The 18,824-nt window shown below is 42.5% G+C and overlaps 1 protein-coding gene across 2 annotated transcripts in view; it reads left to right on the top strand.

Annotated features, from left to right (window-relative positions):
* SLC22A4 (solute carrier family 22 member 4) overlaps positions 1 to 13,887 on the top strand; it is a 58,284-nt gene extending 44,397 nt beyond the window's left edge. For both annotated transcript variants that reach the window (XM_065409543.1, XM_065409541.1), the window contains 5 exons: positions 2,666 to 2,766; positions 3,750 to 3,964; positions 4,612 to 4,794; positions 10,535 to 10,670; positions 13,806 to 13,887. In XM_065409543.1, the coding sequence (XP_065265615.1) occupies positions 2,666 to 2,766; positions 3,750 to 3,964; positions 4,612 to 4,794; positions 10,535 to 10,670; positions 13,806 to 13,887 (717 nt within the window). The remainder of the gene's footprint in view (positions 1 to 2,665; positions 2,767 to 3,749; positions 3,965 to 4,611; positions 4,795 to 10,534; positions 10,671 to 13,805) is intronic.
* The last annotated feature ends 4,937 nt before the right edge of the window (positions 13,888 to 18,824 follow it).

Here is an 18,824-nt window from a genome sequence, read left to right as displayed (position 1 = left end):
GGGAGAGAGGGACTATATGACCTCTTGAGGTCTCTTTCAGTTCTCGGATTCTAATCTGCTACTTGGCAGCCTTTGCTATTTTCCTGTTCAGGCAATTCATTTCCATATTATTCTGATGAGCCAGAACACCAAACAGTTCAAAGCACAGCTCTGTCACAAGTTGTTTAGTAAATTGTCCAGGTTCAATACTTGCTGTGACATGAGGCAATTGGTGGTGCCTCATTTGCGTCAGTAAATCAAAAACATTCAGCTGGAGTTGCTGTTTATTTTTGCAGTAAGATCTCTACTCTTCAGCAATGATTTTCTCTGGCTTTCAGTCAGGACTGGCTTGTCTCATAGGTGTAACGAAATGTCTATCATTAGGGCACCACTGCCTCACTCAGAAAAATGAGAAATTAAAATACATTTATCTTCATCTCGGTTGGATGCACTATTGACAGCTGATCATTTAATTTAAACGTAGCTCTTCCAGATGGAAGGATCTGTGTGGAGCAGCTGTTCTGGTATCCAGTTTTTATAATGCATATGTGCACCTGCTAGTAGGAGGCACCAAAGGAGAAGGCAGGGCTTCACTGAAGAGCCTGTCAGTCCCAGCACAGCACTAAAGGGCACCCTCAAAAGCGCCCTTAATAAATAAACATGTATAGTGTGTAGGCAGTTCCATTGCCCCACTGCTAAGTAGTCCTTTTTCGCTGGCTTAGTACACTGTTGGCTCTGTGTGTGTGCATGGGGGGTTATTATTTATTTTCTGGGTTTTTAATAATGATCTGGTGGTAAAAGGGCTCCATTTTAATTAAGAACATTTAGTCCTTTCATAGGAATGATACCTCTTGGCTAATCTTCTTAGTTACAAAGAAAAAAGCCTAGCACAGAAAGCTTATTAGCATTTAAAGGTTGACTGCAACACAAGTACACACATAATACAGTGACTGAGCATTTGTGATCTTGTCTCCCTCTAGCGGCTAGCTCCGTGAGCATAATAGCCGGCTAGTTACTCTGCTTAATTAGATGGTAGGGGCTCATACTCTCTGGTGATTACGATCCTCGGTTTCAGTCCCATGTGTCCGTGTTCAATACATGTGCACATGTCTTTTACATGAGACTTTACGTATTGTTGTCATATAAATAGCCACTTTTTAAGCTCCATATAATACATGGCACAGTACAAAACCACGTGTTGTTATGACTTTTCTACAAGAAAAATGTGTTCTTTGATGAACTTGCTGCTTGGCAGCATAAACTACTTAAATATTGTTTAGTTTTTGGTTATGCCACTTAAAATCTGTTCTCGAAAAGCAAGTGTGTTTTGGGGGTGGGAATTTTATCCTATGACAGCTGTGAGAAAGAAAAGCACTTCCTTTCTGTCTCAGCCGTAGATCAGCTGTATGTTTAATACTTTAAAAGACTTTTTCAGGCTCCAGTAGAAAAGTCTGCTTTTCATCACTGCCTCATGCCTTTCAGATTAAGTGGCAATACAGCCACTCTTTCCCCCCCACACCAACCGTACAAGTCTGATCCTGATGTCAGCCTTTACATTTGCCAGTGGATGATGCCTGCACAATGTATGTTCTGTTAAAATAACCTTAGAGCTTGTGAGCAATGCCAGACGGACATTCCTAGAAAGTGAAAACTTCTAGCTAGCCAAACAGGAACAGCCAAGGAAGCAGCATTTCAGCTTCCCCCAGGCAGGCCAGGAATGTGACACAGCCTTGTCGCCTGGGACTAAGAGATTAGCTCTGTTTTATGCCCCTTCAGTCCTGGGCTGGCCCCTCACCTGAGACTAACTTGGTATACATTGTGGCAGTGGCCTTTGTAGTAATGGCCCCAGCCTACTAAGCCCTGGACCGAGATCACCAGCTCCTTTCTTCATCCTAGGCTGCTAAATGGTAATAGTTTTTGGCCACTGCTGGCCCAGGGAGGGTGTAATTCTTAGGTGGGAACCCTACGTCCAGACTTTGAATCAGTTGGACCCAGCAAAGAAGACTCTGCACATGCCAGATTGGCTGGAGATTGTCTGTTTCCAGTACCAAATGGTCTCTCAGCCTCTGCTAACATGGGGAGCAGTGGTGGCAAATATAATCACAGTAAGTAATTGAGTTCAGGACTGAGCTCCAGTTTCCCGTGTGTTGTTGCAACCAACCATGCTAAATAGGCAGCAGAGCCTGAGGATTCTTTGTTTTACACTGATCTGTGTATTCTAAATAAAGACAGATCTCAATAGGCAGTGTGCGGGAAACTGCCCTTGTCAGTGAGGCCAGTGCTGGGAGTGCCTTTGTATGGCATGAAGGAGGAGAAGTTAGTGCAAGTTTTTCCCTGTTCGATTTTCTAGTCTTTGACTTGTTAACTGATTTCTAGATCAAATTGGTATTGGTGTGTCAGTGCTGCCCTATGTCACAAGTAACTTAAAGTTACTTTTGAAGTACCGCTGAGGTAGAGAATAATCAAGATTCCTATGAAACCCCTTTGCTGATGCAGAATTGGTTGTGTGGCAGTCGATTTGTGTATTTTCTGCCCTTTCACTTTACTTGGAAGAGTTAATGTGGGGGTATCTTTTCATAACCTCCATCCTCCCAAATTTGTGTGTTAAGATTTTTTCCCCACGGATTAGATTGATCTCTTCCTTGGGTATAGGGATATTTTGGGTTTGTTTTCCTTTTCCCCTCAGATGCAGGATATGAAGCTTCAGCAGCAGCAGAAGGCATACATTTTGGACTTGTTCAGAACCCGAAACATTGCAGTTATCACTGTTATGTCATTGTTGTTGTGGTAAGTGAATGTGTGATCCTAAAGGACATGGACAACAAACCATCTGTTTGTGATGCCTGTTGTAGTTTTTTATAATAACCAGTCTCATAAACTGGGATCTATTTCAAATGTGGGAATCTGCAGAGGGTGTCTAAATACCTGCATTAAGGTGCTTGCATCCGTGTTTAGGCAGGTAGAGATTTGTGCTCCTGTGAGCATGCAAATTTATGATGACCGTATTGATGATGAGCATTTATATAGCACATTGTGTACTCAACATGCTGCTGTAAAAAAACAACAACAACCCACAATCTTATCCACACCACATCCGTGTGAAGTACATATTACTGTCTTGGGGGTATAGCAAAAGAGGTCATGTGGTTTGCTCAAGGCTACATAGCAGTTCAGTAGCAGAACAAGAATTAGAACCGAATACATGACTCTCAATCTGTGATCCAGGCCTTTGGACTCCACTGCCTCCCATCTAGAGGAATGGCTAATTCCTTCCAGATGTCAAATTGAGGTGTCCCAAGATTTGAAATATGATCTTCCAGCTCTGTTATGCAGAACCATAGCATTCAGATGCTGTAATGGAGCTTTTTACGAGTACCCCAAGAATTTTAATAGAATTTGCTCTAGGGAGAGGTTCACTAAAAATGGGATTGTAGATGGCACACTGTAATGAACTGAAACGTTTCGGGACTTCCTACTTCACTATATTGTTAATGGATCTGTCACAGTGAAACACCATTATGAATAACTTCCAGTGAGCCTTTCATTTACCGTATTGTATATGGGAGGGAGAGTTAAGTTAGGGTTCTGTGGAGAGGATTGTGTTCATACATTTTTAGTACAAAAAGAAGCGGCAGGGACTTAGAAACTGTGCTGTAGCTATTGAAAATTCTGAAAACCATCCCATCACTGCTGATGTTTGGTACAGTGCTGTTTCTGAAACAGAATCTTGGGTAATACTGTAGAGACTTTACTTGTTACGCATCTTTCAGGATGTTAACATCAATTGGTTATTTTGGACTGTCACTCAACACTCCCAACTTGCATGGAAATGCCTACGTCAATTGCTTCCTCTCAGCCATTATTGAAGTTCCGGCTTATGTGATTGCCTGGCTGCTCCTCCGAACCTTACCTCGGCGGTATTCCATATCTGGCACCTTGTTCTTAGGAGGAGGGGTTATTCTCTTCATTCAGCTGGTGCCTACAGGTATGAGCTTCAACTCATGACATAAAAATAAAATATATCCTACAGTGCCATCTAACTGCTCCAGTAAAGGGTTTGAAACCAGAAAGTTCCTGGGGAAATTTGCACCAAACCTCAATCATTTGTGGCTTGATTTGATTTTGGGTTTGTTTGTTTTTTCTTCGTACATACTGAGCACCTGCAGCTCTCATTGAGTTTACTGGGCGCTGTGTTGCTCAGCACATCTGAATATCAAACTATTGATCTGTTTATGCTTCAGATGAAATTGGATAAATTACAGAACACAGCTGCATCTGAACTGGAGTCACTGCTTACAAAAATCAGAAGTTCTCCAAATTTCACCGTAGACTTCAGTAGAACCTAAATGCACTGCTGATTAGATATGAATTATGTGGTTTGCTGAATCAGAGCTGTAATGCATTTCAAGTGCACTCTCAGATTGGGAATGAACCAAAGTCCTGGTAGTACAAAATAAGCTGCCTGCTCAAGTTATGAATTGGATAATCTAGGTCTGGGGGGTGGTTATGATAAGAGAAGACTACAATTATAGAGGGGGGGAAAACGGAAGTCTTTGGGAGGTAAAAGCAATGGCGGTAACAAGTGTGGGAACTTGATGCAGCTTTATTGATCTTATTTAATTTTATTTTCAGACTTTCACATCCTGTCTGTCTTCCTGGTGATGCTGGGGAAGTTTGGGATCACATCTGCATTCTCAATGCTTTATGTCTACACTTCTGAGCTCTACCCAACAATAGTAAGAAACATGGCAGTTGGAGCTACTTCCATGTCTTCCAGGGTGGGCAGCATCATCGCTCCTTACTTTGTTTACCTTGGTGAGATGTCTTCTGTCATTTGGCTTGAATTTAAACACATGAGAGCAAACTGCACAGAAAAATTATCCCAAAGAATGGGTGCAAGCTAGGAAGTCCTGGTGCTCCCGAGATTTTTAAACCAACTTTTTAGATATTGTAATTTCAGTCCCTTTCCTCCATTTTGGGCCATTTTGTTTTACACCAAGGGAAATAAATGGCGTTACTCCAGTTTTATACAGGTGCAACAGTGGTGTATCAGGCCCTTTTATTCTCTTTGATTGAGGCAGGTGCTTTCCAAACAGAAGAGGCCTTACCCCCTGCTCACAATCCAAAGACAAAGGGGGAAAGCAAATGGGTGAAACGTACAAGTAGAGTGGCTGAGATGATACTTTGCCACATCTTGATAGTGCACACTTGAAAACTAATCTCACTCACTCCTGAAACTTGCCATTTTCAGTCAGCTAATTTCCCAAGGGCATGATGGCCCAAATGGGCCTTCGGGAGAGACTTAAATATAGAAAGCAGAGTGGTGGCCTAATAGATTAGCACACGTAGAACATTCATTGCATAGCGGTCAGCGTAGAAGAGAGCACAGAGACTCGTGAGATGCTGAAAAACAGGCAGATGCAGGTCAAATATTCTCTTGGAATCTATACTTTTTTGAAAATGGTACTTAGAAAATATGCAGTATAAAGTGTACATAGTGGTGTGTACATATAATATATCGAATTACACACAAAACACTATGTTAAAAGAAATTTTAAGGTTGCAAAGTCAAACACTCAAAAGTAAAAGGAAATTCAGCCCCTTTGTGCGTATGCGTTACGGCCGTCGTTAATTAGATGTTCACATCTATTTTATGGATTGGAGTATTTTATAGATGGAGAGCTGAGGCACCGAGAGATTAAAGTCAAAAGTATCCACTCATTTTGGGTGCTCAGTTTGCGATGGGTAGGTCCTGATTTTTTTTCAGAGTATTTAACCTATGTAGAGCCACATGATGCTATAAGCACAGCTTTGATTGACTTCTATTGCCGCTGTGAGTGCTCAGCACTCCTATATATCAGACCCCAGGGTCTTAAGTGAAGTGATGAGGGACCACCTCTGAGAAGTTTGGTCTAAGTGATTTAACTAGCCTTAAATAGAGAAACTGAGTCAGAGGCAAGGATAGAATCCACTTCTTCAGAGCAGCATTCAGTTGCCTTAGATACGAGACGACATGCTGTCTCTTCCTACAGTCTGCTGCCACATTCACTACACCCCTTCCAAGTTCTGCAACAAATGAAGCAGGGGTCCTAACAGATAAGCCTCCTTCACTACAGAACCCTCATTCATCTCTAGAACAGGCCCATCCTGAATGAGATGGGTCCTGCAGAAAAAATGGTATGTGATCAAGTAATGACTGTATCCTAATGCTTATGTACAAAAGGGTTGAGTTGCACAGACTTTAATTCTGGCACTTTTGAGTGCTTGATTTTGCAACCCTGGTGTTTTTAATGTAACTTTCTGTGTGCGACTTCTTCGGTTTTTAAAAAAGCACATTGAAATAATAGAAATTCCATCAAGTGGCATCATACTGACACCCCCGGGTTCATCAGCAGGTAGGAACTTTTAGATCTAACAGAGTAACTGATAGCTATAGTAGCTTGTGATTCACTATGTGGACCAGCAGTAGTAGGGGATGAGACACACACAGTGGATTGCCAGTGGATTTCACAGGTAGCAGAGAAATGGTGAGACTCAGGAATCTTGGTTTCCATTCCAGGTTCTGGACAGAAATGAAATAGATATGGACCCTTGTGCACATTTTCCCCCAAGCTTGACCCCCCTCCTGCTCTATCTCTTCCAACCTGTCCCAGTTGGTCTCTTCACTACTCCTAGCTTCATGTCCCAGTCCCATTCTTTATCCCCACCCAGTCGCTGTCCCTACTCCTCAGGCGTCTCACATCATCCCAGTTTCCTTGCCCACCCAGTCATAGTCTCCCCGTCCAGGCCAGCCTCTCACCCCCGCCCCTCCCAGCCAGTTGTAGTCTCCTTGCTCAGTCAGTCCCAGTTCCCCTGTGAGGCTTCTCGGGGCATGCAGGGCTGTGAGTCACCTTGTTGCCAGCTTTCTCCAGTGCCTGTGCCAGTCAGGTGTTCGCTCCCTAACACAACCAGCCTGTCAGGCACACGAGCGCTCTCCTCTGGGCTACACCTGCAGATTGACAGTAGATGCACCGCAGCCCTCAAGTTCCTTCGAAGGGTCCCCTTGTGGAGTCCAGCCCCTAATCACTGGATATCCACAGAAATTCCAGATCATCTGAAACTGTGTCCCAGTTTTCACCTAGCCCACGGCTCCTGTATCGCACACAGCACTTGTTCAATGGTAGTAAAACAAAAGATAATTTATTTGAATCTCCATTTTTTTTTCTTAAACAGAAACAAGTGGAGTGATGGAAACAAATGGTTACATACGAAACAAAATCAGAAAACGTGAAGTAGGGCCTACCCTTATTCATAGTTACCTGTCCTAGCTAATAAAGTAGATTCTCACTCCAAAGTTCAGTCTTTTGCAGTGCTGGCTAGCCCCAAGGAGCTAGGACCCAGTCTTTCACAAAGCACCTCCACTCATCCAGGTACCCCCTCAGTGGACGGATGTAGAATGTCTTTCTCCACCCTGTGATATACTGAATCAGTCTTTATTCACAGACAGGGCGCCCCCCTCACTCGCCTGTCCTTCCTTGTCGCTTCCAAGTGGTTTTGATGTTTAATTTTTCTGGGTTGGTGCAAAGGTAAACAACTGAGCAAAACATTATGTAATCAGCTAGCCAGAGAGAGGTGAGAGCTCCCTCCCGCTTGAATGGGCCAGCACCATTCCCTGGTGACTCACTTTCACTTCAAGACCATAAGGGTATAATTTTAAGTATAGTTAAGGAATAATGTTACTATTACCCATATACGCATCGCACAATGATTATGAGTATTGATAAGTTACAAGCTTTCAGTAGAGACCTCACATGCTACCCTTTATGGATAACTATCATGAAACCAGTGTGTTAGGTGTAGTGAGTTTGTCACGTCTGAGACAAGAGTTGCTGGTAAGGAACAGTGACCCCTTTGCCAGTTGGTTGTGTGACATCCCCCTTCCAATCTGTCTCTCCCCTCCCACCCCACTGACTCCCAGTCTCCCTCCCTGGACTCCTCATCCAATCTCTGCCTCCCCCCACCTTCCCAGCTCCTTGTTCCAGTCCCACTCTTCCCCCCAGCTCTCATCCAGTCTGTGTCCCCCTCCCCTGTTTTCCTCACTGGCTCCCAGTATTACCCCCTCCTACCCCCGCAGTTCTCACTCCAAGTCTCCTTGCCCAACCAGTGCCAGTTTCCCTTCTCCAGTTCCAGTCTCCTTGCCCAGACAGACCCAATCTCAGCAGATGCCTTGTCCGAGTCTACTCCTTTCCCTTCTCCTCTATCCTGCTTTTGTCCCCTGTGCATTCAGATCAGACAGCTTCCTCCGCCACACTGTCTTGAGTGCCAGCAGGGGAGTTCTTGAGAGCTCCCTGCTCTCAGTTCCAATACCTGGCCCCACCCTAACTGGGAGCAGCCATTACAGGACAAATCCTTTTCAGCAACTGTAGCCCTGGGTTGGAATGTGTCCAGCTGCTCTGTGGGGATGGACCACATGCAATCTGTCACAGGTGGGAACTGAGAGAGACTCAAGCATACTCAGGGAGGACAGAATCTTCAGAGGTTTAGCTGCTTCTTCTAGCAAGACTCCACTGAGCATATGTAACCTGCAGCTCTTTTCCAGAGGCTTATAACTAGGCCAAATTTGGGTGGTTATTTGCTGGGATGGCAAAAGGCATGTTCTGGACATGAGGATGGCACCGCCATCTTCCCCCGGAGAGGGTAAAGGTTCCAACAAAACAATTGCAGTAACCTTTTTAACATGGGCAAAACAACTTATGTTTGTTTCCCTAATCTTCTCTGAAATAGCTGAATCATTTTTGCTGAAACTTTAAAATAATAATAATGAATAATTCAGCCTGAGCAGACACCTGGTATGGAAAACTTCAGCCTGAAAGGTTCCGTTTTGGCAAAGCTATAAACAACGAAAAACAGGATCTTGCAATGGGAATTGTCAGAGGACCAAGCTGCTCCTATAATAAATTTCCTGTTACTCTACGTTCTCACATGATTAGATATTTGTATAAACATTATGGGCAAGAACTTTAGCTGGTATTAAGTGAGTATAGCTCTACTGATGTTAGTGAAGCTATATGTCCATTATATGCCCAGCTGCTCAGCTCATATATAAGGACTGATTCTCCTCTCCTGTCTCTCAAGTGGCTTTTAAACCAATGTAACTCCATTTACTTCAAGGGAATTAATCCTGATTTATGATGATAGAGAAAGTGAGAGGAGAATTTCACACATACTGTCTCACCCATGTGTTTGAACATGGCAAAATGTTCAAATCATTTAACACCATGTGAGTCTCTCATCTAATGTTTTAGCAACTATTACAGTCACAAAACTACCAGCTTGTGGCCAGGATTTCTGTTTATTCTTTGTAATAAAAAAAAAGTTCCCTCTGTTTCAATCTCTTTGTGTTTGTTCAGCACATAAGGCAATGTGGCCCTGATCCTGCTTGGGATCCTTGAATGTTAATGCAATGCAAATAATCATTAATAATAATGCAGAGGTTATTCATATAGTAAGGAAAAATGTGCTTTTTCTCATATTTTGGATTCATATGTCCCATGGGCCTGCCTTCAGGACCATGGCACACTGCTAGAGGAAGTCACACATATTTAAAATAGGAAAAGATACGTTTTAGGAGAAGGCTGTGAGCTGTTGATATTTGCTTCAGCTAAATTAGGACCATATAGTTTAGCCAGTTATTGAATGAAGATGGAGATCAAAGCACAAACTTTGGCTTCCTCTGATATACCAGAGATCTTTGGTGGTTAATCCTAGCTTTGTTCTCTACATTATAAAGTCTACAGGTATAATTTCAATCAGAAATAATATTGTCATGTCTAGAGTACATGTATTCTATACAAGATACTCTCTGGTTCCGTGGTTTGCACCTTTTATGAAAGATCCCTAATGTTCTGTGCTATTGTGGTTTGCAGATTTTGCATCCTGACCATACACTTGTGCACAAATGTAAGGCTTCTGGCAATAGTAGTTACTTTCCAATCCCAAACCTGATTTTGACTAGACCAAGGTCACTGTCTGTCACAGGAGGCCTGATGCTTTCCCCACTTCTAATCAAGTTTTTTAAATGTGCTGTTAGCGGAGGAAGTTTAATTTTTATTTAATGAAGTTTTATTGTAAGGCTAAGATTTGAGTCCAAATATAAACAGACTATTGAAGGCTCACTTCCTCCAGCAGTGGTACTAGCACAATTGTGTTTATCTTGTCAAGACATTTGTTATCCTACATTGAAGAAGCAGCATGTAGGAGTTGTTAAATGGTACACAATTAGTGCCAGAGTAGTAACTGGCAACACAGATGAGATACTGCTGGTGATATTATGTGATCATCCCATATTGTAGTTTGGCATATTTTTAATTGAAAAACCCTTTGGATAGGATTGGCAGGTACATAAGTAACTCCAGTTTGGGATTCACTTGTGCTGATTTCTAGGTGGAAATATTGGCTAGCAAATTATGCGAAGTGAATTATACAATATAGTGGTGTCCTGAATATTTATTCCATCTATGAGCTTGTTGTGATGGTTCGTGTATAACTCATGTTGTCATGTCCTGTGTTCTGCCAGGTGCCTATGACAGATTCCTGCCTTACATTCTCATGGGAAGCCTGACTGTGCTGATAGGGATCCTTACCCTGTTTCTCCCAGAAAGCTATGGAAATCCTCTCCCTGAGACCTTTGATCAGATGCTAAGAGTAAAAGGGTAAGTGGATTTCATTCACTCCATAGATCTGAAACGTACAGCCACAACCAGTTCAATATCATCTCCTCATTACACTAAACAAATGAGTATTTTACAGGTCTGTTCCAATAGACCAGGGGTTCTCAAACTTCATTGTACTGCAACCCCCTTCTGACAACAAAACTTACTACATGACCCCAGGAGGGAGGACCGAAGCCTCACTGCCCAAGGCCGAGGGGTGTGGAAGCTGAATCCCAAGGGCTTCAGCCCCAGGCAGGGGGCCTGTAACCTGAGCTCTCAGGCTTCAGCTTTGGCCCCGGGGCGGTGGGGCTCGGGCTTTGGCCTCGGGCCCCAGCAAGTCTAAGTCAGCCCCGGTGACCCCATTAAAATGGGGTTGCGACCCACTTTGGGGTCCCGACCCACAGTTTGAGAATCGCTGCAATAGACCAAACCTTTCAGAAGTGGCCTCTGATTTTTAGTGCCTGGCTTGATACACACTGGGACTGATCTTTCAGAATTGCTGAGCACCCGTGACTCCCAACTGAAGTCCAGGTGGGTGCTCAGACTTTTTGGAAACAAGACCAACAGTGTTTTGAGATAAGCACTCAGAAATCAGAGTCCTCTCTTGAAATGTTATGCTGAATGGCTCCAGTACTCACATTGGAGGTCTTCACTGTTGTTAGTGGGCTTAGTACACAGAGTGTTTAACAGACCAGAATTTCTCTTGTATGTTGGGGGCAGCACGGCCCAGTGGATTGAACTCAAAGCCAGGAATGCCTGAGCTGTGGTGTTAGTATTTATTATAGAAGCAGAACCAGTGTGTCAGGCGCTATACAACAGCGGTTCTCAACCAGGGGTCCGGGGCGCACTGGGGGGCTGCGAGCAGGTTTTAGGGAGTCTGCCAAAATAAACCAGAGAGTAGGGCCGGTGTTAGACTCACTGGGGCCTGGGGCTGAAGCTGAAGCTCGAACAACTTAGCTTTGCGGGCCTGCCGTGGCGTGGGGCCCCGGGCAATTGCCCTGCTTGCTACCCCCTAATGCCAGCCCTGGCTTTTAATCTACTGGAAATGCAGAAAGAGTTGTTGTGGAACAGGCGGGCTGTGGAGTTTATATAGCATGTTCTGGGGGGCCTCCTGATGTACAAGACACAGGGGTAAACGTGGTCCCGCGCTGGGGTACTTTCATCTTAAATAGATGAACAACCCAGAATGTCCCAGGAGGACAGTTTTGTCTTAGATCGTTTTTTTAAGATAGGTGGATACCAGCTTTTTTTTTTAATTGAAGAAGTCTGTTTTGAGGCAGGATTTGGAATAAGAGGTTGGGAGTGGGATACATTGGATCAGGAGGGAGCCTCAGGCATGTTCCAACTGCTACCACTGAATTGCTTTGCATCATCTAGGGCAAGTCACCACACCTCTCTGGGTGCCTTGCCCTGCATCTTTAAAATAGGGATAATATTTTCATCCCTCACAAGGATGTTGTATTAATTAGACCATGTGTATATTAGAGAGACAAGGTGGGTGAGGTAGCACACAATCATGTGTAGAGAACATTGCAAAGTTTCTGTATTTTCCCTTCTATATAGTATATAGAAAGGCTATTCATTTAATAGGATTGTTCTTGTTTCATTTAAATAGCGCTTTGTTCTTTGAATAGAAGGGGATTGGACTCTACTATGAAAACAGGATTTCAGCGTTTATAGTTCTTTTCTTTTGGTGGATAAAGAGCTGCAGGTATAATCTGAGACAGATTACCCCCCATTCCCGCCCCCTGAAGCTCCTTCCTGTAGCTGTAAAGAACACGCAATGCTCTCTTGCTACACTGGATGCTGCTGTTTGGGTCACCCTGTACAAACATGTCCACTGAAATCTTATGCATGCACGCACATGCATAGAGATGCCATGTGCCAAATCTCCAGTTGGTTCTAACGTTTGTCATAACTGTTTTACAGGGATGGTTTGTGATTAAAATAAATTAGTTACAGAATGCTATTCTATAACTGTTTTCCCATCAGACCATTAAGTACTACCCTAACCTACTGCCCATGTGATTGTAATGCATCTGCAGAGCAGCCCATGTACTGGGCAGTCTGTTCTCAGAACTCCTAGCATTCCAATGAGACACTGATACTTAATATAGTGCTCTGCAGCGGCAGGTGCCAATGGGGATGTGGAGAAGGGGCTGTGTGGTGAGGCAACCTACCTATCCCTGAAGAGAGATGTAGTATTGTACTTTGTGTATTGTGGCTTGTGCTTTAGGTGACTGTACCTGTGCATATTGCAGTTGTAACACTGTAAGAGGCAAATCCTGTCTTCCTTCCCCAATGGGTGAAGAGAGCCCTGGATGCATGTAATTCTGCTGTGTGGGGTGAAGGAGGGGAAAATTGATGAGCCTAGACAGATATAAACCTCTTGTGCTCCACTGAGGGTTTTCCAATATGCTGCAGCTGAGGGGACATCTGAGGTGAGCCCAACTATGCTTATGTGCCGGCCATTTTCTTTCTACCTTCTTCCATCACCAGGGAAAGAGTGGGCACTTGCTTTTGGGGATTGTGGTAGCCACAGTGCAACTCCCCTACCACACAGCCAGGTTATTCTGGCTTAGCACTGTGGGCAGATTTGCGCTTAAGAGCAATAACTATTTGGAGAAGGCTGGAACTGCCTATAAAAGGCTATCCATGATGTACATAAGGGTCTGTAATTCTCAGGGTCAGAGGCGCTCCTGAGGAAATGCCTGTGCTCCTTGTCACTGTTAGGGGTTTCCTAGGTGTTTGATCAATGGTTTGTAAGTTCTTAAATTGATAAAACCTTAACTGCAAATACTGGGCACAGCTGAAAATTTGCCACGAGCCTTATGCACACACTTCCTAAACACATGCTCTTTGAGTGGGTGGATGAAATGATCTCCATTGGACCAGCGAGTATTGACACGCAGTCTCGCAAACATTGTTCATTTTATCATCTCTTCAAGAAGAGGGTCCCTTCTAGAGCATCACATCACAATGTAATGGGCTTTTCTGCAGTTTTATATTGGAAGATGTTTTCAGTGATGCAGCTCGGTTATTTTAGCGGTTTTGCGCTAAATGTCTGGGAGCGGAATGTCTCATGTCTGGTTCCTATAAAGTGTTCTGTAGCCCTCAAATCTTATTCATTTTCAGATTCAGAAACAGACAACGCACCAACCATGTAAGGAGTTCAAAGGCGATTGAAGACTCCAAGACTCAGATAACAACGCTATGATAAGGCTCTGCATCTCCTGATGGGCTGGAAAAAGAACAAGTATTGCTCAATGCATTTCCTACCAGAAAAAAACCTGGGGTCAAAACTACTGGTGCCGCATAGTTATGAACCTACAGTCTACAGAACTATTGTACTAAATATAGTGCTGTGAAGATGCCATCTACTTCCATAGGATTCCCCATAATTTATCCTCAGTGACCTGATTTTCAGAGGTTTTGATCAGCTGTAGCTTCTGTTTAAGTAGGAAGCTATGGGTGCTCAGCACCCTTTGAAAATCAGGTTATAAGAGAGCATTAGGAGCAGTCACAGCACTGACTCAATGGAATCTTGCACTCAGAAGCTGCTTAAACGTGAATTGAAATACCAAAGTCAAAAATTAGTTCAAGATTCTAACACCGGTATTTTCAAATGAGAACTATTTCAAAGTCTTAATGCTTAAGTGAACATTAAAAAAAAAGTTAGAACAATATTAGATGAAGAGTCAAATGACAGCGCTGCTTACAGTGCAATACACTTTATACTTATGCTGTTAGTTCCTGCACTACAGGCTTTTGAACAAATACTGTGCTAGAAGAAAACAGTGTTATAATGCTTTCTTAGCAAAAAAGATATTTTAGTTGCATATCTACTTTCTGGCCAAATGAAATCTGTCTAGCCTGCCGGATTGATGATGGCTAATCATTATTCAGAAGGTGACATTCCCCTACTGTGCAGAGGACCAGCAAAAGGAGTATGTACCATTTAAGCCTCAGTCCGAAAGCTTAAGGGGGATTTGAGTGCTGTGTTTGTCTTGTGCTGGCCCTCGGCACAGGAGTGAATTTCACCTTAGTAAGCTTAAACAAAGAGAGAAACTTCATAACCTCTCACCTACTTAAATTGTGTAACTGGCATGCACTACCATCTGGGCTTCATGAATCTTTTTTTGCTTTCATGTTGAAGCCAGTTGTGGCTGAGACACAAGTAATGGTAGAACGACATTATGAAACTGAATCTATCAGACAAAGGTATTCAAACGGAAATTAAATTGAAGTGCAACAGACTATTTGTTTCAGGCTTAAAGACTCTGGCTTTGAAAATCAAACCTTTCTTTTGCATAAATGGTTTTGCCATATTGATAATGTAGCGCAAGGCAGCCATTGTCCTGGGCCAAGGTTCTGTTCCGTTGCTGCTATCTCATCTCTTTTCAAACAGAGTTTTCTTCATAAGGCATTTGCAATATTTAAAGATTTGATATAGCTGATTTTTTTTTTTTTTTGTAATATAGAGGAAATTCCCTTTGGTCTAACATGTAGAATAACTGTTTAGATTACTTCAGTTACCATTCTCATCAAACCCTTGATATTAGCATGGAATAGAGCTGTTTACATGGGATGCGGGGATTGGGCTTGGTATATCGTGGCCATATTTTTATGAAGATACTTTCTATAAAAAAGGCGATACTTATTCTCTTTTATGTGATCAGAGACTTGGATATTTCTGAAACCAATTGAAATATTTTTATACTCTTGTAACTTTTTAGGATCACAGAAAACTTAATTTTGCATGTTTTTAATTAAAATAAAAAACAAGTTTGTCTATGTTTTTGACAGCTTGTTTTTATCAGTCCATTTCCCAGGCCTGTAGCACTGATACATCTCATATAGTTTAAGTATTAGCAGCTTTATTTTTAATGAGAATGTTTTTGACATTAGGGGACTGTACTCAGAAGATTGTGAAACTGTTATAACAAGGACTTTAAATTGTGTCTAAACCTAGCAAAAAAGGAGTTACTTCACCTGATGGAGCATTTGCAAGGAGGCTTTCTGTCTTCTGATAAATCTTGCCCAGGTTTGAACAGTGATGCCTGAAGAAATCCATAGAGTGTGACTCTATGGAGGGATCAAGAGGGGCAAAAAGTCCAGTTTCTGGCACTATTATTATTTTATTTATTTTTTCTTAAATTGTAAAGCCTTCCTAAGAGAATTGCATAGGCTTAAAATGCTGCTGGACAAGTTTTAACATACACTTGGTTTCGCCTAGCACTGCAGTCTTCATGATAAGTTGTCTGCCTGTCAAATACAGCTTTGATTATAACATTTTTCAAATGAGTTATAAGTTGGGGCTCGATATGGGAGCTGTATATTTATGAGCAGTCAGGCTACCACTTGTAAAGCAGTGCTTTGGGGTTGGGGAAGGAGAGGATTATTCCCATTGATTTTGCTGGGAGTTGTATTATTCCTCGTGTGCCCTGATAATCACATATACCCTGCTGTGTCTGTATAATCTATCCTCAGCAAGATCTGAAGCTGGCTTATTGGAGCTGCTGAAGTATAGACGAAAATATGGCAGTTGCCATTAGCTTGTTTTTCTTTATTATAATAAAAATGTGCACTGACCTATTATATAACCTATTTTCTCTGTGGACTATAACTGAAAAGAGTGAAGTCTCCTATGTGTTTAAAACTTTGTGAAAGGAAGTCTCTTTCTTTAAGACATTGACTAAATTATGTTTTAGTAACTGGCTATCAAGGTTATGAATCTGTTTGAATAGGCTCATAAGGTGTGTGTGTGGTGGGGAAATGCAAGTGAAATCTAATCTGCAAGCGGATGGGAAAAGTTTGCTAAAGCTAGAAGTTCATTTCACGTTCTTCTTGCACCAAGTTGGGCTTGGTGAATGTACTGTAACAATAGAGCCCCAAGAGAGAGCCACTGCTACAGCCGTAGGAGGATTGTTCTTGGTCTTAAAAGCCTGTGGTATTTGCAGACTTCTTTAAAAGTTTGCAGAACTCTAGTGACTGATGTCTGAGCCTAGAACTCCTCATTGCAAATTGTTAAATGCTCTCCAAGTCTTAAAAGGACGCTGTCTAGACCAGGGGTTCTCAACCTTTTTCTTTCTGAGGCCTCCCCAACATGCTATAAAAACTCCACAGCCCGCTTGTTCTACAACATCTCTTTCTGCATTTCCAGTAGATTAAAAGCCAGGGCTGGTATTAGGGGGTAGCAAGCAGGGCAATTGCCTGGGGCCTCACGCCAGAGGGACCCGCAAAGCTAAGTTGTTCGGGCTTCGGCTTCAGCCCCAGGTCCCAGTGAGCCTAACACCGGCCCTACTCTCTGGTTTATTTTGGTAGACCCCCTAAAACCTGCTCGCAGTCCCGCAGTGGGCCCTGGACCCCTGGTTGAGAAGCATTGGTCTATCTAGACAAAGCCCTTTTTGGAAGGGTGACTGGAGAGTGGCTTTACTTTGTCTTATTCTTCAGACTGCAGTGAGGAGCGGCTTCCTTTTTGCTACTGATGGATGCTTAATCGGAATGTTATTAGAGTTTAAGCAGATATGTTTAACTCACTTGGGGCCCAACATTTAAACTTTGTAAGACAGTTTTACCCAAAACTGTCTTACAAAGACAGTACCTGAGACCAATAGATACACTGTATGAAAACAGTTTAGTTTTTTAAACATATGCCCTCTTCAGTGTTTGCAATTCAAACATTAAAACACAGAACCTGAAAATGAAACGGACTAAAGAAAAATGTTGCGGTCTGCTCTGACATCCATTATCCAAAGTGAGATGAATGTAGGAAGTAAACAAACAACATAAATAGCGGAAAGTAAAATTAGATTTGTTTTTAAATCGGAAGAGTTTTAAAATCCAGAATGGTAAATAAATATAAGGAAATATATTTAAAATATAACTTAAGCGGACAGTAACCCTATATATGTGTGACATTCCTTGGAAATGGGGGATGTACCCCAGCTTATTATTAGACAGGTCGAGAAGTCATTTAACATTTAGTTAGCATGGAATAAGTGTTGGGGGGAGGGGAGGGGAGGGGAGAGAATGGGAAGTGGGATCACTACGGTAAGCTCTTCCAGAATGGAGAACTATCAAGGTAGGGCAGTCTTTTGGCCTAATAACACTGATCGTGTTCTTTTAAGGTAACTGACTCTTAAGGCCCCAATCCTGCAAGCTAATTGGTGTAGGTGCACTCCTGCGCTAACACAACACCCCTTTGAAGTCAATGGGGCTCTGCTTGGGTGCAAAGCCTCTGCCTACATGGATCCATTTGTAGGGTCAGGTACATCCTTCCATGAAATTTTAAAATACACATTCTGAAACACTAAGTTCCCATGTCTATTTAATTTCCTTTATGGTAATTAAGTGTAAATAGATGTTCCCCAAGCTGAGAATGTTCTAAAGGGAAAGTTTAATATTCAATGTAATTGTTTGGTACTGATCGGTTTTCATTTTCTTTTTGGGGACGGGGAAGGAGGGGGTCTTCTAATTATTAGTTGCCTATGGTGCTTGATGAGACACACGTAAGTTGTTTCTAATGTTTGTGGGACTATAGTTTGTTTATATGTGGCGTTTTTTGGGTCTCCTAATGCTTTGTATCTGTCATAAAGTCTGGAAAATAAAATCTTATTGGCAACAAGCATCAGTGAATGTGGTTTTTACTATGAATGAACTTCTGCTAGGGCCAAATACAAGCATCTGGTTACTCCAGATTTTTTTAAAAAACTGAACAAATATTCCGAAGTCATTATTAAAGAATCACTATTGCCTGCAAGCCTTTTCCAGGTTCTCTGAGCAGAAGGCACTCACTGAAACTGTGAACCTGATTAGGGAATATGGGCAGAAGAGCCAGGGCCCGGGGGCCTCGAAATGAAATGAAAACAAAAAATGAAACAATAAAGAAAATAGGGAGAGTAGATGGCTCTAGTGTGAAATTCAAATTATTATGTAGGCTTCAGAATTGTGACCTTATTCTGAGGGCAGGTTTGTTTTGGTTTTTTTTGCTGGCATACGTGATATATATTCACTTTCCATGGAAACAGATCTTGAGGGAAAGCACCTCCAAAAAGGACTATCAATCTTTATCATTTTCCTGTGCCAACAAGACCTGGTGCCTTCAAGGAGATGCTGACAAACTGCAGATTTAACCCCGTCCAGGCTGTTGAG

This window comes from Emys orbicularis, chromosome 8, assembly GCF_028017835.1.
Source record: "Emys orbicularis isolate rEmyOrb1 chromosome 8, rEmyOrb1.hap1, whole genome shotgun sequence".
Lineage (NCBI taxonomy): Eukaryota > Metazoa > Chordata > Testudines > Emydidae > Emys > Emys orbicularis.
The sequence above is the reverse complement of the archived record's forward strand: the minus strand, read 5'-3'. Positions and strand labels throughout refer to the sequence as shown.